Raw genomic sequence first — 27,197 nt, 5'->3', positions numbered from 1 at the left:
CGTGATCGAGACGCGTCGACGCGTACTAAGCGCGCAATTACGTTCACATGTAAGCTTGGTAGCATAAGTAATTCCACAACATCATGCTTACTCCTCCGAACGGGTACGCAGGGAATCAGTGCACGAGCACAAACTCAAGACGACTACAGGGCCCATATTTGTCCACACAATTTCTAAGCAGTAAGGATAAATGAACGCACGCCGTAGCTATGAAACTGCCCTTATCTCATCTATTCTACCGTCCAAGAGACTAAGCACAGTTTCCAAGCCAAGAAGGACGCCCTCATCTGGGCCCCTACCGGGAACGATTCGCGTATGCGCAAAGTCAATCAGCTTGACGACATATGGTGGACCGATAGGCTTCGGTCGGCTGTCGTCGTCGTCGTCGTCGTCGTCATCGTCTTCATCATCATCATCTTCGTCTCCTTCTTCTTCTTCCTCCTCACCCTCAGAATCATCCTCCATCTCAACTTCTTCCACCGTCATCTCACCGTGCGCTGGACGAGCCGCCATTTCTTCCAGTATTCGCAAGCCCGCCCGTGCGCGCGGCCAGTCGGCCTCGTATACCACAAGTAGACTCCCCCCCACCATGCGGACTTCCATTCTCGCAAGTGCAGCACGGATCTCCGCGACGTTACGGCGAATAGCTTGCAATACTGGAAGAAGGATGTCTGGCGGAAGGCCGGTCCCGACCTGCGTGCCGATGCCGCGAGCGGTGCTTGCAGTTGAGCTTGTGACTTCTTCCGGCTCTGGGTTGAGATTAAGCGTAGATGCGGAAGATAATCCAGTAGATGATGTAGCAGTGAGGTCAGACGCCGAGCGAGATACGGAAGGACTTGACGTGCGGCTCGTGCTTTCACTGGACACGGCGGTGGGAGGGGACGAACATGGCGATAGCGGGAAAAAGCGTGCAATGCCATACTGGAGGTCAGAGGGTCTGATGGATTTTCCATACGACTTGGGGGTAACAACAGGCATGCCTGTCGTCAAGTCGTAGACCTTGCAGAAACGGAAGCGTAAAGTACCGAGGCTCCAGCGCCGAACTGAACACTCACCTGGAATCCGGTGAGACGTACTCCTGTTTCAAACGACGTCGTCTCCCTCGCCGTCTTCTCCATGCGTGCGCGCTTCTCCGGACTTGCGTCCTCGTCATACAGCAAGGTCCCGAGTTTGATATCCAAGATGTTAGGCCTCAAGAAAGGGTACTGAAGGTTCTCGATGACTATGGATTGTGTACGACAGAAGTGAGGTCAGTGCAAGCACGCAACACGCAGCACGCAGCATTGAGTCAACATGCGGTACTCATCTTTCTCGATCTCTTTTACTGCCTCCAGGACCGTGAACGATGTGGGGTCCTGAGTAGCCGTCGTCTCATCGACTTTCCCTGCGAGCCTCAGCGTCCCGTAGAATCGAGGCACAAACGGCTTCAGCGGCGCGAAGTTTGGATCACAAGAGACAGATTCGTAGAATGCTAGCTCGGTGGGGAGCGAAGCCTTGATCACGAGCGACCCGTCTTCACTGCTAAGCACGCCCGGGTGGCCGCCGACCTGCGAGGCGAGTGGGCTGAACATGTCCGGTAAAGTTAGTGGAGATTTCGTTGTTTCGGCACGTTGCTAGAGATCGTCGTAATGAGAGAAGTGAACGTTTGAACGATCGTTGGGCGCTCCGAACTTTGGCATCTAACCATCATCATCGTATGTACATGTAACTTGGCCCTGCGGTTTGACCAGAGTTTCACTGTCTGGTTTGCCCAATATGCTCAGGTTCATCTTCATCTCAACCTGGGATATATCAAACCGGAATCTGGAATCGACGGCTAAGCAGGAGCAAGTGAGACACCACTGATTGACTATGTCGGCCCCACTCGCTCTGAACCACGACGAAAACGTCTACCTGACCGTCACCATCACCTCTTCCTCTCCTTTCGCTGTCAACCCCGCTGCACTGGTTGTGCATCCCTCACTAACCCACCTCGGCATGGTAGGCCAGTTGCGAGACGTCCAATTGTTGAGTGTTCCGCGAGAGAGCTGGCCGAGGCTTCAGGGGGAGGTGCTCAGCGCCCTAAATGCTCTAGACGGTGTACGCAGGGTTGATGTGCAGGATCCGCCAAGGATGAGGGCAAAACGAGGGGGTGATGAACTGTGAAGGAGTGGAGTTGTCCATAGGTGAGTGCTTATAGCTTTCTCAAAGGATCCATGAAAGCTGATTACTAGATTGGCGCGATCTACACTCGCAATAGAGACGAATGATGCAGATTATGACGGAGCTCGGATTCACCTGTACCAAATCAGCCGTGCAAGACGGTACGTTCTGCAGGTGGAAGGTCTCAGTTTACTTGGCGAAGTTCTAACGGCCAGAGAAACAACGGGGCGCTTTTGGATAAGCTGGGGCGAACAACCAATACGCAATCAGATTGCCATGCGGCAGACTTTTTCGTCCTATCTGTTCTGCGGTACGCAGGTAGTTGTAGCAATTCGTGTCCTACACTCTCATCTGGTTACTATAAAAGTGACCGTTCGTATTGAATTCTTGTCAGGGAGTGGTCCCTCAAAGATTCCAATTTGCGACTTTATATTATCATAAAAACATTTATAACGCTCTGCATCCTGCCATCCCATCCATATCGGAGGATCCCAACTCAAACACTACTTATGAGAGCTGCGCTGTCCCGGGTAGCAGTTAGATATTTGGTGTGCCACACAGGTTTTCTGATTCACAAGCGGGAGGAACACTACACCTTCTATATTTGGACAGTAGTGCATGTCACGTGCCACCCGTTTCAAAACTTCGATTTTCGATTTTCTTTCCACCTGCTTTCCACTCTACTCAACCTTGTTATCTAGTCCTGCTTCCTTCACCTCCAACTACATCTCGCCCTTTTATCATGTTTGAAAGGCCATATTGCCCGAGAGTATCGGTTTGGTATACGACACGCAACTTACAGAATTTTGTGCCCATTGGAAGGACGTCCACCTAACATGATGGTGAGTCTTGTCATTTTTGTGTCTCTGTGATGAGATCGCTGCCGCCCCAGTCGTAGCTGAAGGCTGTGACGACAAGGCAAGCAAACAGCCAAACAATTTGCACCTCTGACACTTGCACAATCTTTTCTTGGTGTTTACGACGTTTGGACTGATCATTCACTTCTGCAGTCTCACAAGTGTGTGCTTGAAGCATACCCACTTCTTTCTCTGCGAAGTAACCTAGGTCAATTACCGAGATGACCAGCTTACGTCATCTTAGGAAGGTGCGTATTGGCGTGCTGAGGTGTTTGTGATAAAGCACTGCTATTACTATCGAAGCCGAGCACTATATCCGTGACTTGTGCAAATTTAATGTGAGTGACTGCGCTCTTCAGTCCTGCAGCGTGCTCGCTCTACGTGATGATTCCAAACCGATTGCAATTAGGAAGTGCCGTCTGAAAGCTCTTCTCGCAAGGGAAGTTGCGCTTGTCGAGACGCGGTTCTCTGAATTTTGTTTCTTGCTTTACCATCGAGTTTTCTGGAATATACATGCTGAAATGTTTTTTTCTTAGTTTGTACTATGTAATGCATAACTGCATGTACACCCAATTGTCGTTGCCGCTGCAAGCATCATCCTCTTGTTGTCGGTACTGTCTACTCGTATGAATGTCGCTTCCACAGTGTAGATAGAAAACTCGAATGAAACATCAGTTGGACTTGAATAATATTTTTGCTGAGAGTGTGATGTGTGACGCTTTCGCCCACAGTCACACCGCTGCTGCGTGACAACCGTATTGTACCACTTTCACCGGATCCTCGTCGTCGACGTCCTCAACGACGACCACCATCGCGATGGCGCAGTGGGGGCAGGGCTTTCAGTATCCCATGCAAACGGGGTACAATCCCCAGCAATTTCAGCAAGGTTTCCCCGTAGGAGGAATCACTGCGCAGCCCACTGGATTTTCCGGTCAGCGAACTCCAGGATTCCAACAACCGCAGCCGACGGGCTTCCAAGGCACCCAGGGTTTCCAGCAGCCTCAGCAGACTGGATTTCCTCAACAACAACAGGGATTTCAATCAGGATTCCAGCCAGGGAGCTTCCAGCAGCGCCCACCACCACCACCGGTACCGTCAATGTCTGCCGTACCACCTGTACCACCCATTCCTTCTCAGTTCCAGCAGCAGCAGAATATACAGAGGAGCGGCTTTCTGGGATTGCCGCAGCAGCAGACGAGCAGCTTCATGAGCGCGTCCCCAGGCCTTACCACACCGCTAACCGCTCAGCCTACAGGTTTCACGGGCGGCGGCATGCGCCCACTTATCCCCCAGATGACGGGCTTCGTCGACCCGCGCCTGCAGATGATGTCGAACTCCTTTCTGCCAGCGAACCTGTCTATGCCGTACACGTCTGGCGGTGCTCCGCAGCTGCAACAGCAGGCTGCGCAGTCCCTACAGCAGTCCTTCCAGCAGCACAACCAGGCGCAACGGGGGAACCTCGCCCCGAAGATCCCGTGGGCGCTGTCCAAGGCGGAGAAGAAGAGCTATGATCAGATCTTCAGGGCATGGGACGCGCAGGGCACTGGCTTCATTAGCGGGCAGACTGCCTTGGAGGTGTTTGGTCAGAGCGGGCTGGACAAGAACGATCTGGCAAAGATATGGTGTGTACTTGGATATCTCTTGTATCTCAGTCGCTCACTCTGGGGTAGGGCTCTCGCTGATGCTGATAATCGCGGCAAGCTGAATCTCGCAGAGTTCCACGTTGCTATGGGTCTCATCTACCGGAGTACGGATTTCGCTACTGTGTCATTGAATACGACTGACAAGCACACCAGAATTAAACGGGAACAATATTCCTGAGGAGCTTCCGCCCGAGCTCGTGCCGCCGTCGCATAAAGACCTCGACACGTCCGTGAACTTACTCAAGGACATCCTCAAGAACGACACTCGGGCACGCTCGCCCTCAGGGTTCGACGTACCCGTCTCGCGGCTACGTGACCGCTCGTTGCACAGTACCTCTGTCCCCGGTGCGGGCGGACGACAAGATGCGACGGTGTACAAGTACAACGACGAGAGCCCGCCGGGTGGGTTCTATCAGCCCCGGTCGCGGCACGTGGACAGGAGCGCGATTCGGACTTCGAGCGAGAACGACAGCCCGTCTGCGGAGCTGGACGATATGAAGCGGCAGCTCGAAAACACGGCGAAAATGCTTGACCGGGCTGCGACCGAGAACGCGTCGCGGACGGCTGAGGACGAGGAGCTCGACAGGGAGATGGCGGACCTGAAGTACAAGGTGAAGCGGGTGCAGGAAGACTTGGACTATGTCTCGCGGGGCCCGAGGACGCCGTCAAAAGACGAAGAACGGCGGAAGCTCGAGCGAGAGCTCCTGAAGTTGATGCACGAGCGATTGCCCGAAGTGGAGAGGAAGATCAAAGACAGGGAAGAGCGGAAGGAAAGAGAGAAGCGGGAGTGGGCTCGGGACAGGGACAGGCGTAACGACAGGTTTGGACGATATGACGACAGAGACGAGCGTTACTCATCGTATGACCGCGACCGCGACCGCGAAGACGACAGAGGATATCTTCGAGGAACGTATGACAGAGATGACCGGGAGAGGGAGAGGGACCGCGACAGAGACGACAGAGACCGTGACTACAACAGAGACAGAGACAGAGATCGCGATTATGACAGGGACAAGGATCGCGACTTCGCCAGAGACAGGCCATATTCTCGCAACAGAGATAGGGATTACGACCGTCCTCGCAGTCCCTCCGCTGTTCGCTCTCCGCCACCTCCACCGCCCCCTGCACCGCCCAGTTCGGTGAGCAAGCTACCTCCCGCTGCTCCTAAACCGGCCCCTTCACCTGCTCCTGCTTTGAAGAATATGACACCAGAGGAACGACAGGCATTTATTCGTGCTGAGGGTCAACGGCGCTTGCAAGAGCGTATGGCTGCTCTTGGTGTTGTGAATTCTTCAACCCCTTCACCGAAGCTGGACACCACCGTTGAAGATCGATTGGCACGAGAGAAAAAGGAGGCCGAAGAAAAGGCAAGGGCTGCGGAGAGAGAGGCTGAAGAGAGGCAACGGATCCGCAGGGAAAGGCTCGAAGGTGAGAAGGCATTGAAGGAAGGGAAAGCATCTCCTGCACCTCCTACGCCGTCAGCACCTGCACCAGTTGCACCTCTGCCCACTGTGCAGGCCCCTCCACTGAAACCCACACCGCCTCCTGCGAAGTCAAGGGCCCCTGCTCCTCCTCCGCCTAGGAAAGCTCCTGCACCTCGTCCGCCTGTTGTCTCACGAACGCCCTCAGCTCCAACACCACCAGCACCACCAACACCCCCTGTTTCAGCGCCTGTCCCCCCACCCGCACCAGCTGTACCCGATGTCGACGAGGATGAAGAGATCCGCGCCCGTCAGGAAGCACTGCGCAAGCAACGTGAACGTCTGGCGCGCCTTCGACAACTCGAAGAAGAGGAGGAAGAGGCGAGGCGCGCAGAGGAGGAATATCAAGCTAGGCGTCGTGCAGCGAAGGCTGCCGCGCAATCCCTGGTAGCTGCACCAGTCCCCCCTGCAATTTCGCCTGCGCCGCCTCCAGTTTCGCCTGCACCTCCTGCATCAGCTCCAGCTCCACCCCCACTTCCACCTCCGGAAATTACCCCTAGTCCCAGAGCAGCTGCAGTTATCGCGCCGCCGCCGCCACCACCGCCGCCAGTACCGCCTGTACCGATTGCAAGTACACCTGCGGAGACACCTTCAGAGAAAAATGTCAATAACCCATTCAGCCGTCTCTTGAAAGAGAGTCCTGGAGCTACCACGTCCACTCCCTCTGCTCCAGCTGCGAACGGTAATACTAATCCCTTCTTCAAGAGCCAGGTTTCCGCTTCTCCTGTGCCGCCTTCTACTCCAGCTACTCCTCGTACGCCTGCGCCTCCCCCTACGCCCCGTGCGCCGTCCATTCCCCCTCCGTCAAAAAGTCCGGCTCCGGCTGCAATCAAGACCACATATCACACCGCTCCTGGAGAAAGCGAAGACGAATGGGACGAGATTCAAGAGAAGGAAGTCGACGATAGCAGTGAGGATGAACTAGATTCCTCGCGCGACACCCGCAACAAGCTTGCGCAGCAACTGTTCGGTAGTATTTTGCCACCGTCGCGTCCTCAATCTGCGGCTGCTCCTTCCAGGCCATCGGACCTGTCCGAGCCGTCAACTCCGGTTGCTCCGACCCCTCCGCCACCCCCACCGTCAGCCCCTCCAATGACTACTAACATCCCATTTGCGCCGCCTCGACCCCCGGTTGCTCCGGTTGCTCCGGTTGCTCCGGCTGCCCCTCCAGCCCCACTTGCACCAGCGGTGGCTGCACCTGCACCTGCAGGTGATCGTAGCGCTCTTCTTGGTTCGATTCAAGCGGGTGCCAGGTTGAGGAAGGTACAGACGAATGATCGCAGCGCGTCTGCTCTGGCGGGCCAAGTACTGGGTGACACTGCTCCTCCTTCCCACATCAGTAATGCTCCCCGAGCCCCTTCGCCTCCTTCGTTTATTGCTGCTCCTCCGGAGCTCACTCTGGAGATGCCGCAGCTGACGAGTTCGAAGTCGAGCAATAGAGAGTCTGTGGATTGGTATGCAGGCCTAGCAGCAGACGGAGGAGCTATGCGACATGAGATGTCGCGTTTGCCGTCGATGCAAGAAGAGGATGAGCCTCCTGCTACTGTTCCGCACATACAGGTCCAGGCTGTGGAGGAGAATGACGTGATGGCGGACGTGGACAAGTCTATTGGTGAGTCCTCATTAATGATTGGTTTGTCGATGCTTACTCACGCATCTGCATCTTTAGAGTATCGCGTTCGATCGCTCTATCCTTATGAAGGACAACGTCAGGAGGATCTATGTGAGTAATTATCCCTTTAGTATCTGCTGGATACTAATCCATGTGATGTAGCTTTCAGAGAAAATGTGGTTCTCGGTGCGCATCCCTCGAAGTCTGGAGGCGATTGGTGGTACGGTACTCTCGTCCGAGATAGCAAGTCAGGCTTCTTCCCTAAGACCTATGTCGAGAAGATAGAAGCTAGTACGTCTTTCGCCAATCACTTCATGGGCCGCTGACTGACCAATATCATTGACCTCACAGCCAAAGCCAAGGCCTTGTATGCTTACGCAGGCAGCAGCCCGGACGAAATGTCTTTCGCTGAGGAAGACGAACTAACTATTGTAGATCGCAGCGATCCAGATTGGTGGAAAGCAGAACAGGGTGGAGCGGTGTTTATCGTACCAGCAGGATACCTGGAGATTCTGGAGGGTTAGTAGATCAGTCCGTCTTCCTTGAATCTTTCATTTACTTGTTGGCAGGCTGAAGTAATTTCGTCTTTTCTCTTTGCATGTAATCTTCCTCAAATATATGCGAACAATATCAATTCGCACGTCGGCTATGTAGTATCCGAGGCATATCGGGCGGTAGCATCAAGATATCAACTCCTGTCCGTTTCATCTGAGGTTAAGACCTTACCTCCCCCACCTCCCGTGCATCAGGGCTCTAACGCCGACGAAGTCGACCAGGATGAAGATTCAGGTTCCGAGTCCGAGACTGACTACGTATCGACCTCAGATTCTGAATCGGCTGAGGATGATGAAAAAGTGACAGAAGAGGCTCGTAAGGTCGAGCGAGGGGCACGCGAACTCGAACGTCAACGCGTATTGGAAGCAGCAGGTTTCATCTTCAAATCGGACGTCGAGCCACCTCCACGGCCGGTGCGAACAAGGAGTCGTCGGGGACGGCGCCCACCCCCGGCCATTCCGGAGCGTGTCGCTGCCAAGTCCCCGCAGAAGGATCTGCCCCATCTGGCTGACCATGAGGAAACTGACAATAATGCTCTCCGTCTAGACGACGCGTTTGAGCGATATGAGACCTTCAAGCTGGCGCACTCGTCCACGAACCGTCTGTCGATGGCCTCGGTCGAAACAAGTACGAGCGCGTCGATGTCAGTGCCCAGCCCAACGACGCCGGTGCCGAGGAGTGCGTCTGCTGAGCCCGAGAGTCGGGGTCTTCATTTCTTGAGCTTCTTCGGACTCAGGGCACCTGGCAATGACGGAGAATCCCGGACGATGCCAACGATATCGGCTCCTATCCTAATCAAGGATTCTGGCACCCCTACCAAGGAAGATGAAGTCGCATTCGGTTCGGTCAGTGAACAATGAGCCCAATCTCTGGTTGACATTGCTCACGACCGATTTTCAGTCATGGGCTAGTCTTGTAGACAAGTCAGCACTTGTGGAGATCCCGACCAAAGAACGTCGTCGTCAAGAGGTAAGCAGCTCAATGGGCATGCAATATTACAGGAATGAGAATTGTTTTTTTTGCAGGCTATCTTCGAGCTAATTACTACCGAGGCTGCTTATGTCAGGGATCTCCAACTTATCGTCGAGGTATATTGCTATTCTCCTTGAAGAAAACAGAATATATCAAACCTTAATATGCAGGTGTTCTACGCCAACCTTCTGCCGCTTTTGGACGAGAAGGCGATCACAGTGATCTTCGCCAACATCGAGGATATTCTTCTGACGAATACAGTAAGCAATCATTCAAGTCCAGGATACACCGCACTGAGTGTGTTGGTGGGCAGACGTTCTTCAGTTCCCTGGAGGAAAGGCAGAAGGAATGTCGCTTGTACGTCGACAGGATCAGTGACATTCTCAAGGATGGCATGGTTCAAATGAGCATATACATGGCTAGTTACCCTGCCCCACGGCGTAGTGTTTTCTCATGTCATTTGGTTGCAGGAGTATTGCGTGAACCAAGCAACAGCAATAAAAGTTCTCCAAACCCTTCGGGAGTCAAATGCGGGGCTAGCTGCGCGTTTGCAGGTGCGCTGATGTGGGCCTATTCACACAGGCAGTTTTTCACAGAATTTCAGAGCCTTCGTGACGATCCTGCAGCCCGGAATCTGGACCTCTCCAGTTATTTGCTTGCTCCTAGTAGGTGATTTTGTATCCAAAAATCACATAACCTCACCCCTTCTGCAAGTGCAACGAATCACTCGATATCCACTATTGATCAAACAGGTAAGATTAATACCACTGGGATGGGACGCTGACGTCCTGATCATTTTGTACAGATCGTCCACTATACCGAACCTTCAAGAGATCGCAATCAGCTTGAACGTGCGGTAAGAATAGCGGAGGGTGTCCTCGGGCAAATCAACGAGACCATCCGCGAACAGGAGGGACGCGAGAGACTGAAGACTATCTCGAAGGATCTGTGGATCGGTCAAGGGTGAGAAGAATAGAGTTCTCAATGAACGATTGCCGTCTCATTAACTCACCTTAGGCGACTTGATTTGACCGCTCCTACACGTCACATGGGGGCGAGAAAGTTGCTCAAAGAGGGTCAATTGTCAAAGGCGAAGAGTGGGCGAAAACTGCGTGCATTCCTCTGTAGCGACATCCTAGTGCTTACGGAAGAGACGGCGAAGACTCTCTATCGCATGGTATGTTTCAATTATTCTTCCGCTGAGCGGTGATTATATGTGTGTTTCGCAGCCGATACCCCTTTCAGAGGTTCAGATAAGAGAGGTCCCAGGAGCGAGAGGTGAGTGGACTCCATGGTAGACCGCGCAGCACTGCTGACAAGCATACAGATGACCTCGCCTTCCAAGTTACGATTGCCTACCCTCGCGGTGGAGACAACATCGCTTTGAAGGCGACGTCTGCTCGAGATTGCCAGTTGTGGATGCAGGCCGTCGACAACGCCAGCCGGAAGTGTCGCGAGGCGGAGAGATTGGCTCGGAGCACTGGCAGGTAGCCCGCGGACGACTGAATTTCTCCTATTCTCAATTTTCATTCTGGAGTTTCTTGGAGCCTTTAGTTTATCCCACGATCTTGCATACGTACGTATTCATGTAGTCTCGTTCGCAACTGTGCGGGAGGAGTTATCATGTTCCTGACCAGGTCCCAACATTCCGCTATTTCCACAAGCGCCCATGCATTGGTGGTGGAGCGGTGCCAGAAAAGGGAAGTTAGAACGACGCGCTGCGGCCGCAAGTGACCATGCTAGCGGTTTAGAATGCAACGTTTACTTCCTCCTCTTTCTATTGCCAGCTATAACCTCACAGAGAACGTCTGAAAATCTGTAATCTACATTTATCAGGTGTTCATCTCAAACTGTGTGCAGTTCTGGAGTGCTTTACGATCGAGCGGCCTTGAACAAGACACGATCGCATTTGCCCCCGTAAGGTATCTCCGGAACGATGATGGGAATGATGTATGCTGACGAAATTGAACCCAGTGGACTGTAAAGGGTATATACCTGGCTCACTGCGCTGACTTGAGCGATTTCTGACTCCGACAAATAGACATGGAATACGGCGAGATTTCCATGGACAGCAAGGAACCTGAAGCATTACCCCAGGACAGTCTCAGAGTACGTCCATTAAACGCCAAGCAAGAGCGAAAATTGGTGGATTATCTCGAAGAAAAATTCTTGGATGTAACCCGGAATTACAAGAAGCGGTCAGTTGTCTTCGGCTCGAGATCCTGGGTGCAACTGTGTCATGCATGGTCTGCAGATCACAGCCCACATCCACCCTCCAGACGCTTGCATCATATCTGACTGCATCCCACACTCTCCTATCGCTCATACTCCAGATACCCCCCTTTGATCCCTCCGCTTCGCTGCGCACATCCTTGCTCCTGCGCCTGACTGGCGATGTCCTGAATGCGATACCTGGCTACGCACCCGACGTGCAGACGCTCTCGCAACTGCTAACATGGCTTGATAACCTCGACCATGGCTGGCTCGCCGTGTTACGCTGCCAGACCTGGGACCCCGACGCAAGTCAGGGCGTTGATATCGTGCTTCCCGCGGACACTGTGTTGCGCTCAACGCCAACCAGTCAGACAGAGCGAGCGCGACTGCGCAGTATGCTCATCGCAGGGACAGACAGGATGGAGGAGTGGCTCGCGCAGCTGGATACGGAAGCAGAGGACTTCCAGCTTACTCTGGAGCGGCTCGGGCTTCAGCAGGGTTTTGACGACTTGTTCGCTGGGACACTGAACGAGATGGGTTCACTTGCCGGGTCGACAGTGAATGACCCGCAGGGTATGGAAGGGACTTGCTAGCATAATTATTGCGTACTAAGACGTGCCATCAGTGCTCGTTCTCGTGTTCGTGTCATGTATTGAGTAACTAGTCGTATGTCTAGGTATGTATTGCAGTTATTTGATGTATCTCTAGAAGATTATACGATGAGAGGCCGGCTAGTATAGCTACATGCTGTAATGGTCGGCGACATGATGAAAATCCGTCGAAGTCCTATGGTAGTGGTATGATGGAGATTTGTGACATGAACGGGATGAATGGCAAGATATCTACAACCCTACTCCCAGGTGTCCTTACGCCGCCGCCGCCTTCTTCTTGCTCGTGGTCTTGGGATGCTTCGCCTTCGCCTCCGTAGAAGCGGTGGAGCGGGACGCGACAGTGACGGAACTGTTGGTTTCCGACTCTGCAGACGGCGTGGGCTGTGCCGGCGGGGAAGGGTAGGGTTCTCCGTAGGCACCTTCGGCAGGTTTGGCGCCGACGTAGGAGACGTAGTTGTCCTCAGTTACGTCGCGTGCGCGCAAGTGGGATGCGGTGCGTTCGGCAAGATACTTGGGGAACGGCGACGAATGTCTCTTTTGTGAGGAGTGGTGGTGAGGCAGCGGCGGGCTTGGGGATAGGGGCTCTGCGTCCTGCGCGATGTCTGCGCCCATGGCCGGGCTGCGCATCTGGTACGAATAATGCCGACCGAGTAGGGTTCCTGGCTCAATAGAGGATGACCTCGGGGCGGAGCTCGGGGATACTGAGTTATGGCTGGTAGGCAGGGACTGGACGAACGAGACCATGAATAGGACGAAGGCGACTAGTAGGCGTTGAGGGAACATCATGAATACGAATTCGTTATATGTCGTTAAGGAGAGGAGCAGACAAGGAGCCAGCCTATGTGGGGAGTAAACGGTGACGACGGAGCCTGTGAGGGTGAAATGCAGAGCAGACTGAATTCAACGTTCAACAACTCGGACTCAGGCTCGAAGCCAAAGCGACACAAATAAGTGCACGTGACCAGTGTCCTTCACTGCAACGCAGCAGGTTGAACCCACCCTCGGCTGGAGCGTCCTTCTCCTGGAAATTGTAGAAGTACGATGAATATAGACATACACCGCGTAAAAGGGACAAAACTATACCTGAAGTAACGTCGCTTTGCCCTTTTGGTGGGCGTCCTGGTTTTTCTACCTGTGGCTCCTTTTTGGGCCAGATCTTCTTCCCTTGTTGTCGCTCTTCGCTCTGTTGTAAGCGTGCAGCGGTCAACCTTTCCAAGCACCACTCCATAGCCCGCTCCGCCTGTGCCTTCACTTCAAACGCCTCCGTTTGATCTGGGAACCCAACCATCTTGCGGTAGCTGAGCCACAAGTACATCACAATCGTCTTGTGCAGCGACTCCAACATCTGCAAGGCGTTTCCAAAATGTTCAGGCTCGGAGGATGTCTCGCTCATCCGCAAGATGTCGTTGAAGCTGTCCCAAAGACCTGAATCCTTGAGCGCCCGCTTCAGCGACACCCGCATCTCGGTGCGATATAGCACCATCATGCGACCGCAAGCCTGTAAGGCCACTTCGTCACTCCACGGTGTAGGCGCCTGTAGGAGAAGGCTGCGGTCGGCAATGGTGAGGTCGCCGGCTACTTCATCGACGAAGTCGAGCTTAGCGCGCATGGCGGCGAAGTCCACGAACTCGTAGATGGGATGCATCTTCGCCACGAACTGATACACCTGTATGATAGTGCGGGCTGCTGAATCCCTGGGCAGGGCATTAACGATGTGACGGAAAGAATCCTGCGCGCCATTCGAGAGTCGAGCGAATTTGAGCGGCTGCATCGGACGCAGCAATGCCTTCCGCACCACAGGAAGGTCGGGCCCGAACAACGTGGTCACAACTCCTGCGGATGAATCGGTTCCATGCAACCCATACCGTCCCGCTCGACCGGCAATTTGCTTAATCTGGGACGTCGACAACTGTCTCAACTTGCCGCCGTCGAACTTGGAAACTGCCTGAAAAATGACGCGCTTGATCTTTCTAAGAGAGCCGAATTCAGTCTCTTCCAATCAGAAGCACTGAAGACATACAAGTTGAGTCCCATGCCAATAGCATCACTGGCAACCAATATATCGTACCCACTGCCGGGTTTATTGAACAATGATGCCTGTTCACTTCTAATTTCTGGAGGGAGCCGCCCATATGCGACGGCGCAACGCAAATTGGTCATCTTCTCAATCTTGTTTTTGATATCGAAGATGTTCTTGCGTGAAAATGTGACTATGCAGTCACCCTTCTGCACGAGCTTCAAGTTTCCTTCAAGACTGCTCGGCGCTACCTCCAAGGGACTCAACCGCTCATACCGATTGACGATGAGCTTATCGCCGGTATCGCGAAGTATTGCCTCCACGAGAGGGACAGCTGTCTCTTCGCCGCAGAGATGCAACTCTCTGGCGTTGAGTCCGAGCACTGCGCTGGCCCACGCAGAACCACGATCGCGGTCTGCGATCATCTGGATCTCATCAATGACGGCGACGTCGAACGTACGGCTTGTAGACGCCATCTCCACAGTGCAGCTCGTGAGCGGCGCGTTCTCATCGACGATCTTCTGCTCCTCCCCGGTGATCAGGTTGCACAACCGCGCGTACCTCGGGTCCCCGTCCCTTTGTAAGACCGGACCACTGCCTCCGACGGGTGCGTCCCCAAGTTCCACATTCGTCCCGGGGTCAGGCTCCGCATCCGCTTCGGGGGAGGCGCCGAGGGGCACGATCTGGCCGTTATTGAGCCGCTCCCAAATTTCGTGCGCGAGCAGCCGGAGCGGGCCCGCATACAAACCTGTTCGCGCCGCGGCGAGCGCCCGGAGCGCGTTGTGGGTCTTGCCGCTGTTCGTGGGCCCGACGTGCATGATGACCTTCCGACGTTCTGACATACGAGCATAGCGGAACCACGTGAACGGGCGGGAGAGGTCGGCGGCCTCGAAGAGCTGGGTGAGTTTGTACAGAGTATCGGGAGGCAGGTCCTTCGCCAAAGCCACCTGTCCGACCCGGCGGGTGGCCCACTCGTACAAGATTTTGGTGAGATAGATGTCCACCATATTGCTCGTGCCTGGGTGGGAGAGATCGTACGCGATCCGGGAGACCTCTTCGTGAGTGTATAGGAGGGTGCTCATCACGTTTCCCAGCGACATTTCCTTGACGAAGATGGAGAGGAGGACAGGAATGTGCTGCTGAGGAATCCCAAACTCGTACAGGCGCTGTGCCAACATTTTGCTTTTGGACCAGGCCGTCACCATATGCTCGAAGTGAGCGGCCACATCGTCTGGTGCAATCAAGATGGTCGGGTGCTCTGAACGGACATCTGCCATAGCACTTGCCACTGGATTTCGTACCGGTCGCGCGGGTGGTCTCGACCTAGTCTTATACTTCTCAGCGCCCTTGGAGGACCGCGCTCGCGAAAATAATGTCTGTCCGAGACGTGGGGATGCATCGCGACGAGAAGCAGAGCGGAGGATGGCAGGAAAGCGGTTCATGCTCACGCTACTACTAGCAAGCCACTGCTTTAGACCAGCTGGAAGACTTGTACGTAGAGCGTCACAAATCACTGGTCGTAAAGCCTTCTCGCAGTTGGAACCTCAGCCTTGAACGTACGCGTAATACGCAGGATTCAGACAAAGAGCGAAGCAGGTCTTTGAGGTGAAGTGAGTAGGCTAGTTGTTAAGAATAAGTGTTGCGCAAGTCGAAGACTCGAAGGTCCACCGCCACGCTGATTGAAAGGACACAATTATTTTGGCGGTATTTGCACATGTTAGGATACAAAGCTATTGGCTTCTTCCTCTTTTGGTGAATCTCCAAAACAGGATCACGGCACTCATGTCCACCGTCGCCCCCTCGCGCCTCGCGGCACTTACTCGTCTACGATGCGCGATATTTCAAACGTCATATAACCCAACATCAGTTCGGACTGGTGCGAAATATCTCCGTGCACGCCTTCGCGGACCCGCCATGGTCAATTATTACCCGCCGCGGTTGACCGTCACCCAATTCAACCGAATGTGTCGCGGGGAATGGAGCATTGTGGATCCAGATGAGGAGATGAGGTTGCAGGACGTTGCGGCAAAGAAGAAGCGAGGGAAGGGTGTACCCAAGAAGGCGAAGTCTGCAGGTTTGTATCGAGAACCCATTTGCAGTGTTGCAAAGCTGATATGTTTTCCTTTTCAAGCCGAGAGTCGCAGGGCAGGGAAAAGGCGGTAGAACTTCCCGTCACCCGTTGTGTTTGTTTTCCCTACCCGTTACCAGTCGATGCTGCGCCCTGTGAGCCGCTGGAAGGATCAAGCTGAGGTCTTTGCTTCGCTGTGATTCCGTACGAGTGACCCAACCTGCTACTTTGCTATGATAAACTATAAAACAACTCAAAGCAACGTCCACAGTGCTCTCTGACATCGGACCCGCGGTCAATACCGGTTCTCCAGAATTCGTCGTTTCCCTCCAGGTCTGTCCTTCTACACCTTGGCTTTTGCTCCCTCTCTCGCTTACCAGCAACTAGCCCCCCAGATGTGTATGGATATTATTCCCCAGAGACATATTTGTCTTGCTGAACGGGAACAAACACTCATCCATGACAATTATCGGTGTCCTACAGTGGCTCCAATTTTTGTTCCTACAACTGCAACTACTAGTTTTCTGCGGTCGTGTTTGCGATGAAAATTCTTCTCTCCGTCTACAGCAACCTCAGATGATGCCACTGACTGAGCTTTACGTCGCCTTGATCTTTGCAAACCCGTAACTGGCATGACTTGTCCTCGCGCTCACCTTGAATTTTCTGTTGCACTTGATCTTGCGGCTTGAAAAGTAACCAGTTCGACGACGTTATGTAACTAGCTGTCGCCACAGCCTGTGCCGAATAAGGAAGCTGTCAAAGTTGACTTCACCCTCTCTTCCTTTACACCCGCCATGTCGAGCGTCGGACGCGATGGCGACGGCCCTTCGTTAGTCCCTCACCAACCAATGTCGGAAGATGGGCCCCATGAAGTACCGCCAGTGGTCAACATTCTGATGCAAGGACGTTCAGACGTGGAGGTAATTCGATGGTTTCAGGTGGCTATATGCGCATATGCTCAACGTGCGACACTACTTTCTATCACTCTATTCCGTTCCTCTATGTCTGTTGTACCTGTTCAGAACCCAGAGGTATCCATGGAACTGCGGCTCGAGAGAATGCGGTTGCAGGAGGCGCTGTGCGCGCGTGATACGGTCGCACAGCGTCTGGCCGAGGCATGCACCTTTGTTCGTCAGAAGAACAACACCATCGAGCAGCTGCTGGCCGAGAGGGGGGAGCTATTGAAGCGATTCTCCGTCCGGGCTCCTGGAGAGCTCGACGTGGTTGCAGGCGAAACGACAATGGGTACGGTTATCGGTACTGTGCAGGAGGATACTCGACGTACATCAGAAGAGTCGGCTGCATCGGATGGTGAATTACAGGTGAGCACATTGATTACATGGAGCTAACGGAGACGATTCGTAGTACTATTTACTCGAGCAGCATATGTCTGGAGCAACTTCGCATGGGCTATTGGCCTCTGCGGTAGAGTCAGATCCTTCGTCAGTCGCTCTTCTCCGAGATATGGCGAACAAGATGGAGATACCCATGTCTCCGAATATGAGTGGTCCAGGATGGGTAGAGTCTCAGAATTTCTCGCAATTCATGAACGACCACTTGGCAAAATTGACACTGCAAGATTCTGAAACTTCTGACTTCAAAGTGCGTTCTTTTCCTAGTCTTGCATTGTTTTCTACATGCTCCTTTGGCGCCACAAGGTTGCTTCTAGTGCTACAGATCTCGCACAACAGGTCGCTTCCAGGAACGCTATCTTATCTGCTCTTCCCCTTCCTCCCGACATACCCGCCGACGCTCTCAGACCCATTGTGATACCTGCTCCTTACACACTGCACGAATTTCTAGGAACTACGCCCGCTGTGAGTACCGAGGTTTATATCGAACTTGCCATGGTGATATCATGACGTTCATTGCCCCCAAGTCGCTCCGTTCGCAGTGAGCCCAAGTCATGCACATACAATGCAGGCATTCTGATGCATTGCCCAGACTGGGAAACTACCGTGTGTTTCAGCAATCGACGACTTCGTGGTGTCCCGAACGCGAGGAGCACGGCTATTTTCTCTCTCCCGTCTTCAAATGCAGCACGAACCCGCGCGTGAGCGCCGCACATCGTTGGACAGTCGTCGACTTATCCACGAAGCTGAACAAACCGACTGGTGCGTGCCCACTTAAGATGATGCCGCAACATGTTTGACTGCGAATGCAGAATGCTTCTACAACAGAGACGGAAAGTGGTACTATGCTGGCACCTACAAGGCGTTCCGGCTGGATGACTTGTCCACGCAGGAGTGGGAGACTCTGTTGGCCGAGGTGTGTTTATGGTCCGAGGAACCTGTACATCTTCCATCGATAATTTCTCTACAGACGACGCAGGCGCTGATCAAGGAAACACTGGCCGGGCGCAAGAACACCACCCCACAGAACGTGTACGAGTCGGGGCAGCTGTACGCTGTGGGTGCGCTGAAGGTGGCGTGCATCGGGCTGCAGTGCATTGGCTTCAACAACACGCTCTACCGCACGATCCTCGAGCACGCGGCTAAGTGCGCGCAGACAGGAAAGTGGAGAAACAGTAGCACTGTGGCGAGCCCACCCGCACTGTGGACTGCAGCCACCAGCACTCTATTGCCCAGCGCTGCGAGTATGGCTGCAGGGGTGGCACCTCCGAGCACGGGGGGGAATGTCCTCGTGGGCACGTACTGCAGCGAGGGCGGCTCCACCATCGAGGACATTATCGGAGAGACGGCTAGCAAGGTATGAAGGTATGTATTAGATGGATCACGGACAGGACAACAGACAGTCACGGATGGGATACTGGATTGTAGCGGTATTGCTTTTCATGTTGTATTCATGCATTGTGTCTCTTCATCCTTTGTAGCTCCGTTCTTCATGTTCTGTTAGATGCATCACTTGTTTTCTGGATAAATGCAACGTAGGACAAAGTGCCCTGCTGTGTGACCATATGAATTCGAACTTGAAGTATCTAGAGGACGAATAGGGCAGCATGGAAAACAAAACAAGGGCGTGAACTTTGTCGAAAGGGTTGCGAGACCTTCTGCTCGTCTGACTGACAACTGTCCTGCTCTGCTAAGACTAACTCGGCCCATGGCCATCCTCTGGGATTGCAGAATTGCTTCCATGGCCCTTGGAGGTCGGTTTACTCTAATCTTACTCCGAGCGGGCGCGAGGTGAACACCAAGTTTTCTGGAAGGAATCGAATAATATGCGCACTGCAGAGGGATCCGGCTGCCCGGCGGATTCCGGCGGACCCCACAGGCCCGACTTCATGCCTTTCCTTCAGAGCATCTGAGATCTAGAGCAACTCCCACTCATTCTGCATATGATCTAGTCCAATGTGGATAACCTGACGGCTGTCTTTGAGAGCTAACATATTATACCAGGTCCAGAAGGTTCGAACTTGACCTTCAGCCACAAAGACCGTGGCGCATTGCTAGTCCCGGTCCGCATGGAATTGCTCGCCGGTGTCCCTGGAACAAGGTCAGGACAAGCATGTCGAATTGATGTAATAGGTGATTTCAGTGCGCACAGATTTTCGAGCCTCCCAATACTGAAGGGCACAGGGCAGCTGCTTCTGTCGAATTCTTCATCCTGTGTGACGTCCTCGAGAGTAAGTAAGCTTGCTCGCTCTCAGGCTCGCGTTACGAATGTGAGTGCAATGAAAACATTTCGAGATTTCCCTTCGTAATTATCGGCGGGTCCTGATTCCCTTTTTACCCGTTCCTGGATACTACCTAGACTTTATTACGAGTCTTAGGAAACCGAGTGCAAGGTTGCTCATGAAGCATCTCGCTTGTTCATCCACAGTACGATGGACGATGTATGACCGAGCATAGGCCTACGCGGAGGCTCTAATTTCTGCGAAGCCTGGGAAGGCTTTCTCCTACCTATATCTAGAGAATTCACTTTCGTCATCGAAGGTCTCTCCATCCATTTAGGAGCCCACTGTGGAAATGACCTACCTGGGAATCAGAACTTTGACATTCCTCTTTCGAGACCAAGAGCCGACATCACTCCACGTCACGATTCAGGATTGCGACTCTGCAAAACAGGGTGCCCACGTGTACTTCATATAACAGGCTCTGCGCTCTCTCATCAGACGAGTCACAGGAAGCATTACCACTTTTATCCATTGGAAATAACCTGGCAAAAAGCATGGAAATCAATAATATATTTTCAGAGGAAAAACCTCGAGAAAAAAGTGAGAAAAGAACAAAACATTCTCACGGTTTTTCCCTTGGAAATAAGTTGCCTACCATATCAGGCAACTGGACATGCCAGGACATGCCAAAACCCGGACAAAACTACCATATTTGGCGACCAACTTATTTCCAGTGGAAAAACTGCGGAAATGCTTTGTTCTTTTACACGTTTTTTCCTCATGTTTTTCCCGCAGTATAACTTTGTTGATTTCCACGCATTTTTCCAAGTTATTTCCTCGGGAAAAAAGGAGTTATGCGTCCTGTGAGTTGTGCTAATGCTCTTACCTCTTCAGCAGTATTTCCTTATCAACTGAGACCTACATATATCCTTGAACCTTACTTGCTTCGCACCTGACCAGCCGCGGTAACTCCGGGCGCTACCTGTCATAAGCATTCGAATGAAACTGGACGTACTGGTACTCGTTGTGCGCTTGAGTCCGCGCTCGCGTACATCATCCAGAACCTTCTAACTTTCGAATTCGAGTCTGTCGCAGGAGCTAGCCATATTCGTATCCGTGGATCCCCTCTCGTGGGAGATTGCCCTTTGAATATAGCGCGTCCGTCGACTCATTCGGTCCTCAGGCCTCAGGACCAGGCTTGTGACACATGCTCTTTTACTTCGGGAAAGCTCCACCTCGGTTTCCGGAGGACCTCGTTAAATCAAGAAAGCTGGATGCCCTCGCGAGGCTTGATCTTCTATTCCCTGTTATGTCTTCGTGCACGCCCTTAGCAGCACGCAGCTCTACTGATTGATGGCCTGTCTGCCGGGACTATCTCTGCATGCGAACGTTGGGCTGTCCTATGCTTCCCATTCGCTCTGCGTTTCGGTGCCCTGGCCTTGCGCTCCATCTGTATGAGAATTGGAACCCGTTTGTCGATCAGTGTTGCCTTGCTGCGCTTGACGCAAGTCCATCTGAACAACAAATGGAGGAAGCTGTCACTCCGTACAGCATAAAGGTAAGCTATGTGCATGCTGGATTGCCGTTTCTACCATGTTCTATGCATTCTGTATCATTCTCATTACCCTGCCTCCGCTCGTTTACACACTCGTTCGAATTCATCGCCTTACTCGCAAACAAGTGACTATTTACCTAACAGATTTTACCGACATCCGTGCACTACTAGCACCATCAACAAGCCTCACCACCCAACTCATCACTCACGCCATCCCCAATGCCCGTTTTAGACAGGTGTTCGGGATCTGTTCTCCTTTTACTACATGGCACAGCCACACAGTACATACTTCCCTTACAACAACAACCACAGCCCTGATCACCCAGCATGGTGCCCCATACCCATGGCCAACATTTGCAGCTGTTGCACGTTATGCCATTGATGCCTTTTTGCCTTACCATGTCGACCGCCCGCCAATTGCATTCGACACATTCATCCAAATTTTAACCCTTCGTACTATCCTCATACAACTTCTTGGAGCTAACCCAGCCGACTTGGTGAGCGAGCATGACCTCGCCGCTGTCACACATGGGATCGGGGTGCTGTGGCACATATCGGATACCGGCAGTGTCATGCTGCACCTCCTTTCCACCATCACTGGGCACCTCCACCGCTGGCTCCCAATGTATGAGAATCCCATTGAGCTCGTGACTCCCGCATATGAGGCGATATGGCGCGTCGTCGCCATCGCCGTCGCTTATGCTAATAGGGACCCAGCCGCACGCCAAGCATTCGAGGCGTTCATGACCTTGCCCGACGCGCCTCATTTTCGCACCCGCGTCGGCGTCGAGGACCTCAGTGTCGAGATGTTCATCCTCGAGGTCCTTCGGCTTCATCCACCGACACGATATATCACCCTCATCGTCCGTGTCGACGACTCCCCCTTCCCGTTCCCCATTCCCGGCCTCTCTCGCGATGTCACCGTCGTCGCGGACATCGAGGCGGTACAGCGGGATGCCGACATATGGGGAGACACTGCAAATGGATTTGATTCGACACGCTTCCACCCTGACCTGCTCACGCCTTCGCAGGAGCAGTCCATGTTCGCGTTCGGCCGCGGCAGACTTTCCTGCGTAGCCAGAAACTGGGCTCCCCACGCCGCAGCGGTTCTCGCTGGGGCGGTCCTCGAAAGGATAGGGCCTGAAAGTGAGTTCCGCCTTATCCAGGGCTCACACTTGGGTCACAGCGGTGGTTGGTTTGGTTGGAAGGTTTGCGAAGCAGTTTGAGCAGGATATGGCTTTTGCTTGTTGGATTTATAGATACATGTGTTGTGACTGCAACAACAACGGCATCTACATACCTTCAAATTTCTTGTTTGCATCGTGTACTACTAGTACTGCTTTGCCGTTTTGTGTCTTGCTACGCGACCGAAACGCAATTGCATTCCCAGGGTGAATTAATTGTGTGTAGAGACAGAGTAGAGGTTGTGCTTGTATACGAAGCCGAATTGTATCGTCAATAAGTTAACGACCGTAAAACGGTCCCTTCGCCGCCCTCTATACCAAACCGACGCGTTCTCTGACCTCCCGCATCGTCGCCTCCGAGAGCTCCCTTGCCTTGGCTGCGCCAGCCGCGGAGACCGAGGTGAGGTACGCCGGCTCCTCCCTAAGCCTCTCGAACTCCGCACGCGGCTTCTTCATCATTTCCTCGACCGCCTCTGCAACGTCCGCTTTGAGGTGGACGTGCCCCTTGTCGCTGTAGCGCTTCGCGGCCTCCGTCACGTCCTCGCCCAAGCATGCTGCCAGGATCGCTAGCAAGTTGGACGCGCCCGGACGCGCGAGAGGGTCGTAAGTGATGCCGGTGATGGAGTCGGTGACGGCAGCGCGAACCTTGGCCTGTATCTGCAGCGCGCTGTCCGTGAGCAAGATGCGCGACTGCTTGTCTGGCGCAGACTTGGACATTTTGGAGGATGGGTCCTTTAGCGATAGGACGCGACGGGAGGTAGCTGGGGAATGTCAAAGCGGGGCATTTGTTTGGCATCGTCGTACTCACTAACGACATGTTGAGGCAGAGGGAAGAGCGGTCCTCGGTTCTTGAACGTTCGGTTGAACGTGTCGGCCAGGTCTCTCGCGAGTTCAATGTGCTGTTGCTGGTCTTCACCTACGGGGACGTGAGTAGTCCTGTAGTTTAGAGTCGAAATGAGCGTGCCGTTCTCCTGTGCATAACAGGGGAACCGACTTGTAAGCCAGGACGTCGGCAGCCTGGAGCACGGGATAGGTAAATAGTCCCGCGTTTAGCAGAGACTCGTCGACGTCTGCATCGTCGCGTGCATTTCGCGATGCTGCCAGTCGTGACTAGAAGGATTTCTGTCACGTAACCACTACGTGTGACGACACGGGCTTCACCTTCCAGGTAGTCATCCTACGCAGTTTTCCCATGGGAGTTATGCAATTAAGTATCCAAGCCAGCTCTGTGTGATTGGGATTCTGCACGGGTAAATAAGCTTCGAAATGTGCGAAGGGTAACACACAGCCCTACATCATCCTGGTGAAAAACAATCGAACGCTCAGGGTCAAGGCCTATTGCAAGTAGCACGGCCATCATCTCTCTGCGCGCCGTGCTGAGTGCCCGCGGGTCCTGCGGCAGCGTCAGAGCATGCCACCCGACAATCGAGAAAATAAGACGGTCGTCCGGTTGAGCATCCCGCTGGAGTTGTACCCAGTTCAACAGAGCTCCGAGGAAGTTACCTAACTATTTCTTTAGGTCAGAGTAGAAGCGAGAAATACGCAAGAAGACTGACATGGGGAATTCCTGTCGGCTGTATTCCCGAGAAGACGACGCGCGAGCTGGGCTTCGAGCGCGCCGTGTCGTTCACCGCATCGCTGCCGCTACTGAGCGACCTGCGAATATTATCAAATCTTAAGGCGATAGCGGAGGCAGGACAAAGAGCACATGGTCGCAAGCGTCGCGCAGTTCTGGTGCAAGCCAACATTTGACGCGGAGGAACGTTGGCGCGTCTTTGCAAAATCTTTCTTGGACCAATCTTGGACTCAAACCAGGACCTGCTCTTGCGTGCATGATTACTCGGAATTCACCTAAAACATAGAGATGCCTGAAGAAATGGCCATAGATCTACTACGGGACATGCCAGGCGGCGACGATTTCGTGGACGTTACGGAGCTCTTCGCAGAAGCAGGACGGGGTGAGTCGCTCCATGATCAGTCTGCGCGTATAAATTTTACGTGAGTTACCCGTGAAGATATGGAACCCGAAGATGTTCTCTTGGTAGATGGGTACACGCTAATGGACGCGATGGGTGCATTTGAGGTGGGCGCAAGCTTGCAGACTGCGTCCTTGGCTTGAGTATACTGAGATTTGATAGATCGGAGAGCCTCGTATGGACAGCGGAATGATTCTGCAGGAGCAACGCAAACCCCCCTTCGATGCATTAGCACCACTCTTACCACAAGAAGTATGTTGGATTATTGATAGAAGCTTCTCCTGCGAGGTGAATGGTCACGGTGGTCTATTGTTACACCAATTCATGTACCTTCACCGCTTTAGATGGAATGGCATGCCGGGAGTACTCTTGCGCAAACAGTGTATACGTTACTCTATATTCATCACCTCAAAGATATCGACCCCGACACCTTAATGCCTGAAGTGACACCAGATCCTCTTCGTCCACGAGGGCTCATTTCAATAGTTCTCAGAGCTTCTGTCCTCGGCCTGCTGAAGTCTTGCGACTTGGCTTGGCGTGAACTGTCAAAAAACAAAGTATATGAAGTCAGTTTCCTTTATGTTCTCACCCTGCTGCAGTCTGAATATTTTGGTCATAGATAGAAGACTGGCAAGGCGAGAAATGCGAAGTTTCGCTATTGGAAGGGATAACTACTGAATTTATAATCCAAAAATTGGATACCGCACTGAATTGGCTGCGCAAGTCAGTGCTGCCGATTTCTTACGTCCTCGCCTTGAGTGATAGATTGCTCCTGCGTAAGGTGGGTATTAATATCCCTGTGCACAACGTACTTAGAATAACTTTCTTGTAGGCGATCCTCCAACTGCTCAAACTCAATCCTGCCCGCACGTCCGAACTACGACTCCTCATCAGCACTGCACGAGAAGCCTTGAATCGCATCCGTGCTCATCCGGTGGAACCACCCTCATCTGATTCCCTGGCATATTTGACATTCGACCCATATATCACCCGTCGTCTTCCAAACTTTATGCCTATGCGGGTACTTGAATTGCCTCCGCAAGGGGAGACGTGGAATGCCATAGAAAATCTTTTCGAGGACTGGGAAGAGCTATGCCTTTTACTGGATACTCCATGTATAACTACTTGGGTGGTAAAGTGCAACTTCAGCTATGCGACCCCGGATACAGTCATAACGTTCTCCAGATTGCAGGCACGCTTCACATATGGTCGCCCAGAGAACAGCCGCAATGCGCTTACATTCGCTCCTTGACACAAGTGAAGATTCAGATTGGCTAATTCATCGTACATCAATGCTGATTGACATTTGTAGTCCGCATTCTTCGACAAATCAGCCCTCGGGAGATACCCACCTGCGTGGCTCGTCGACCGGTTCTTCTCCGAGATGCTGGGTATTTCCTACGCCATGATCCAACAGCTGTATCAGAAGCGCATCACATACGGTGAACCTGCGGTGCCGTCCATAAACGAGATTGAGCGTCAGATAACCAAGGCATGCCGCCCCGGTAGATCTGTTGCGCGCGCTGACGATACCGTCTGCACCAGCTCACCCTTCCTCATGTCAGGTCGCAGTGGTCGAATCCCCCACGAAGGCGGCGCCACCTCATGAAGTCCGTGCTTGAATGGCACGACTTGTACGCGGCGATCGTTGAGTTGACGTCCCAGATCATGCCGGCTGTGAGTGTAATTTTGCGCATGATACGTGCGAGACTTCGCTAACATACTCCGAGAACGATGAGGATGTCAAACTCATCTCGCGTATCACACAGGCTGCCTTGTTGCGGAGACTAGCTGCTTCCCGGGAAATCATATTGAGCGGCTTTCAACAGGAGCTATACGCTGCGGACGAGAGGTCCATCGCATATTGGTATCTAGCGAAGACGATAGATGTGCATCTGACCTGCCTAGATGACTTGCTACAGACGATTTCTCAAGGTGGAGTGATTCCGAGCTGTAATTCAGCAACGACCTGACGTCCTTCTGTAGACTTTTTGGGTTGGCCCGAAATGCTGTTCCAGTTCGACTTCCTCTCAGCACTTCATATAATGAGCATTGCGATGTGTGCGGTATGCTCATCTCTTCCCGTGAAGGTACTGCATTGCCTGACATAGCTAGCACAGCTCACATCGAGACAAGTGGTCACATCGTTCAGGCGCATGTCGCTCAACTTCGTCAAGCGGTACAAGTGGTTATTCAGATCAGAGTTCGACGACCTCGTACCTGTGGATCCATCACCGGACTTCTACAACTATTCTCCTGAAGTGACAGAGCTAACTCAAGTACGTATTGCTATTTCGTTTTTAGGGCATGATTCGAACTGTCTTCTAGGACCCATATTACTCTCCATCAGAATCCTTCAAGCTCGCCGGTAATGTGCTGCGTGGTTTATGCCGGGCCACCTACGTCGTAGGTTGGGCGGACAAGTGGGCGAACGAACGCCGTGACGTGAGCGCCTAAGTCGTATCTTATGCGCCCAAGTTTGATATCCGCTCCATAGTTCGTTCTTCGGCTTGCTGGCGTCGCCGAGCGTTTGGAAGCGGCACCGACGAATAATGAAGACCTAACGACCTTTGATCATAAAGTACTCAGATGGGACCCGCAGTATCATCCTTGGTTCCCCGATATGGCCTCGGGGGATGCGTGAACGCGGAGTCTGTAAAGAAGCATCACTAGAAGGAAAGACTTCAGGTCAGAATGTCCGTTGCGATAACCTTTACTCCACTGGGTTGATCTTGA

General features: G+C 53.0%; 11 protein-coding genes across 11 annotated transcripts; 6 read left to right on the top strand and 5 right to left on the bottom strand.

Annotated features, from left to right (window-relative positions):
- Positions 1-207: 207 nt before the first annotated feature.
- On the bottom strand, positions 208-978 carry SCP_0412190 (hypothetical protein; the record flags this gene model as incomplete). Its single annotated transcript, XM_027757944.1, has 1 exon — positions 208-978. One exon carries the CDS (start codon positions 976-978, stop codon positions 208-210), a length of 771 nt encoding a protein of 256 aa, XP_027613745.1.
- A 272-nt stretch (positions 979-1,250) lies between these two features.
- On the bottom strand, positions 1,251-1,571 carry SCP_0412180 (hypothetical protein; the record flags this gene model as incomplete). The annotated part of the gene is made up of 1 exon (XM_027757943.1): positions 1,251-1,571. One exon carries the CDS (start codon positions 1,569-1,571, stop codon positions 1,251-1,253), a length of 321 nt encoding a protein of 106 aa, XP_027613744.1.
- Positions 1,572-1,851: 280 nt separating this feature from the next.
- SCP_0412170 (hypothetical protein) lies at positions 1,852-2,145 on the top strand (the record flags this gene model as incomplete). Its single annotated transcript, XM_027757942.1, has 1 exon — positions 1,852-2,145. The coding sequence occupies one exon, from the start codon at positions 1,852-1,854 to the stop codon at positions 2,143-2,145; it is 294 nt and encodes a 97-aa protein (XP_027613743.1).
- A 1,670-nt stretch (positions 2,146-3,815) lies between these two features.
- Positions 3,816-12,069, top strand: SCP_0412160 (Actin cytoskeleton-regulatory complex protein; the record flags this gene model as incomplete). The annotated part of the gene is made up of 24 exons (XM_027757941.1): positions 3,816-4,621; positions 4,670-4,746; positions 4,796-7,735; positions 7,793-7,846; positions 7,898-8,026; positions 8,087-8,254; positions 8,390-9,135; positions 9,191-9,259; positions 9,316-9,378; positions 9,433-9,522; positions 9,576-9,680; positions 9,733-9,816; positions 9,867-9,927; positions 9,977-10,014; positions 10,068-10,225; positions 10,280-10,439; positions 10,492-10,540; positions 10,590-10,749; positions 10,817-10,838; positions 10,900-10,950; positions 11,123-11,179; positions 11,237-11,249; positions 11,304-11,460; positions 11,517-12,069. The coding sequence occupies 24 exons, from the start codon at positions 3,816-3,818 to the stop codon at positions 12,067-12,069; spliced, it is 6,810 nt and encodes a 2,269-aa protein (XP_027613742.1).
- A 273-nt stretch (positions 12,070-12,342) lies between these two features.
- SCP_0412150 (hypothetical protein) lies at positions 12,343-12,831 on the bottom strand (the record flags this gene model as incomplete). Its single annotated transcript, XM_027757940.1, has 1 exon — positions 12,343-12,831. The coding sequence occupies one exon, from the start codon at positions 12,829-12,831 to the stop codon at positions 12,343-12,345; it is 489 nt and encodes a 162-aa protein (XP_027613741.1).
- A 227-nt stretch (positions 12,832-13,058) lies between these two features.
- SCP_0412140 (ATP-dependent RNA helicase suv3, mitochondrial) lies at positions 13,059-15,381 on the bottom strand (the record flags this gene model as incomplete). The annotated part of the gene is made up of 3 exons (XM_027757939.1): positions 13,059-13,108; positions 13,171-14,057; positions 14,108-15,381. 3 exons carry the CDS (start codon positions 15,379-15,381, stop codon positions 13,059-13,061), a joined length of 2,211 nt encoding a protein of 736 aa, XP_027613740.1.
- A 637-nt stretch (positions 15,382-16,018) lies between these two features.
- Positions 16,019-16,267, top strand: SCP_0412130 (hypothetical protein; the record flags this gene model as incomplete). Its single annotated transcript, XM_027757938.1, has 2 exons — positions 16,019-16,178; positions 16,236-16,267. 2 exons carry the CDS (start codon positions 16,019-16,021, stop codon positions 16,265-16,267), a joined length of 192 nt encoding a protein of 63 aa, XP_027613739.1.
- A 699-nt stretch (positions 16,268-16,966) lies between these two features.
- SCP_0412120 (predicted protein) lies at positions 16,967-18,887 on the top strand (the record flags this gene model as incomplete). Its single annotated transcript, XM_027757937.1, has 7 exons — positions 16,967-17,494; positions 17,556-17,774; positions 17,831-17,989; positions 18,052-18,065; positions 18,117-18,286; positions 18,337-18,440; positions 18,495-18,887. The coding sequence occupies 7 exons, from the start codon at positions 16,967-16,969 to the stop codon at positions 18,885-18,887; spliced, it is 1,587 nt and encodes a 528-aa protein (XP_027613738.1).
- Positions 18,888-21,339: 2,452 nt separating this feature from the next.
- Positions 21,340-22,527, top strand: SCP_0412110 (hypothetical protein; the record flags this gene model as incomplete). Its single annotated transcript, XM_027757936.1, has 1 exon — positions 21,340-22,527. One exon carries the CDS (start codon positions 21,340-21,342, stop codon positions 22,525-22,527), a length of 1,188 nt encoding a protein of 395 aa, XP_027613737.1.
- Positions 22,528-22,797: 270 nt separating this feature from the next.
- SCP_0412100 (Tryptophan--tRNA ligase, mitochondrial) lies at positions 22,798-24,233 on the bottom strand (the record flags this gene model as incomplete). The annotated part of the gene is made up of 6 exons (XM_027757935.1): positions 22,798-23,246; positions 23,294-23,421; positions 23,480-23,595; positions 23,647-23,727; positions 23,780-23,992; positions 24,042-24,233. 6 exons carry the CDS (start codon positions 24,231-24,233, stop codon positions 22,798-22,800), a joined length of 1,179 nt encoding a protein of 392 aa, XP_027613736.1.
- A 116-nt stretch (positions 24,234-24,349) lies between these two features.
- SCP_0412090 (Mak10-domain-containing protein) lies at positions 24,350-27,105 on the top strand (the record flags this gene model as incomplete). Its single annotated transcript, XM_027757934.1, has 14 exons — positions 24,350-24,443; positions 24,501-24,568; positions 24,624-24,749; positions 24,806-25,027; positions 25,081-25,242; positions 25,294-25,593; positions 25,647-25,718; positions 25,774-25,953; positions 26,007-26,138; positions 26,192-26,396; positions 26,448-26,527; positions 26,582-26,740; positions 26,790-26,906; positions 26,959-27,105. 14 exons carry the CDS (start codon positions 24,350-24,352, stop codon positions 27,103-27,105), a joined length of 2,064 nt encoding a protein of 687 aa, XP_027613735.1.
- Positions 27,106-27,197: the final 92 nt, after the last annotated feature.

Source organism: Sparassis crispa (assembly GCF_003851025.1).
Source record: "Sparassis crispa DNA, contig_000003F, whole genome shotgun sequence".
Classification (NCBI taxonomy): Eukaryota; Fungi; Basidiomycota; class Agaricomycetes; order Polyporales; family Sparassidaceae; genus Sparassis; species Sparassis crispa.
Note: the sequence above shows the minus strand (reverse complement) of the source record. Positions and strands in the feature narration are given on the sequence as shown.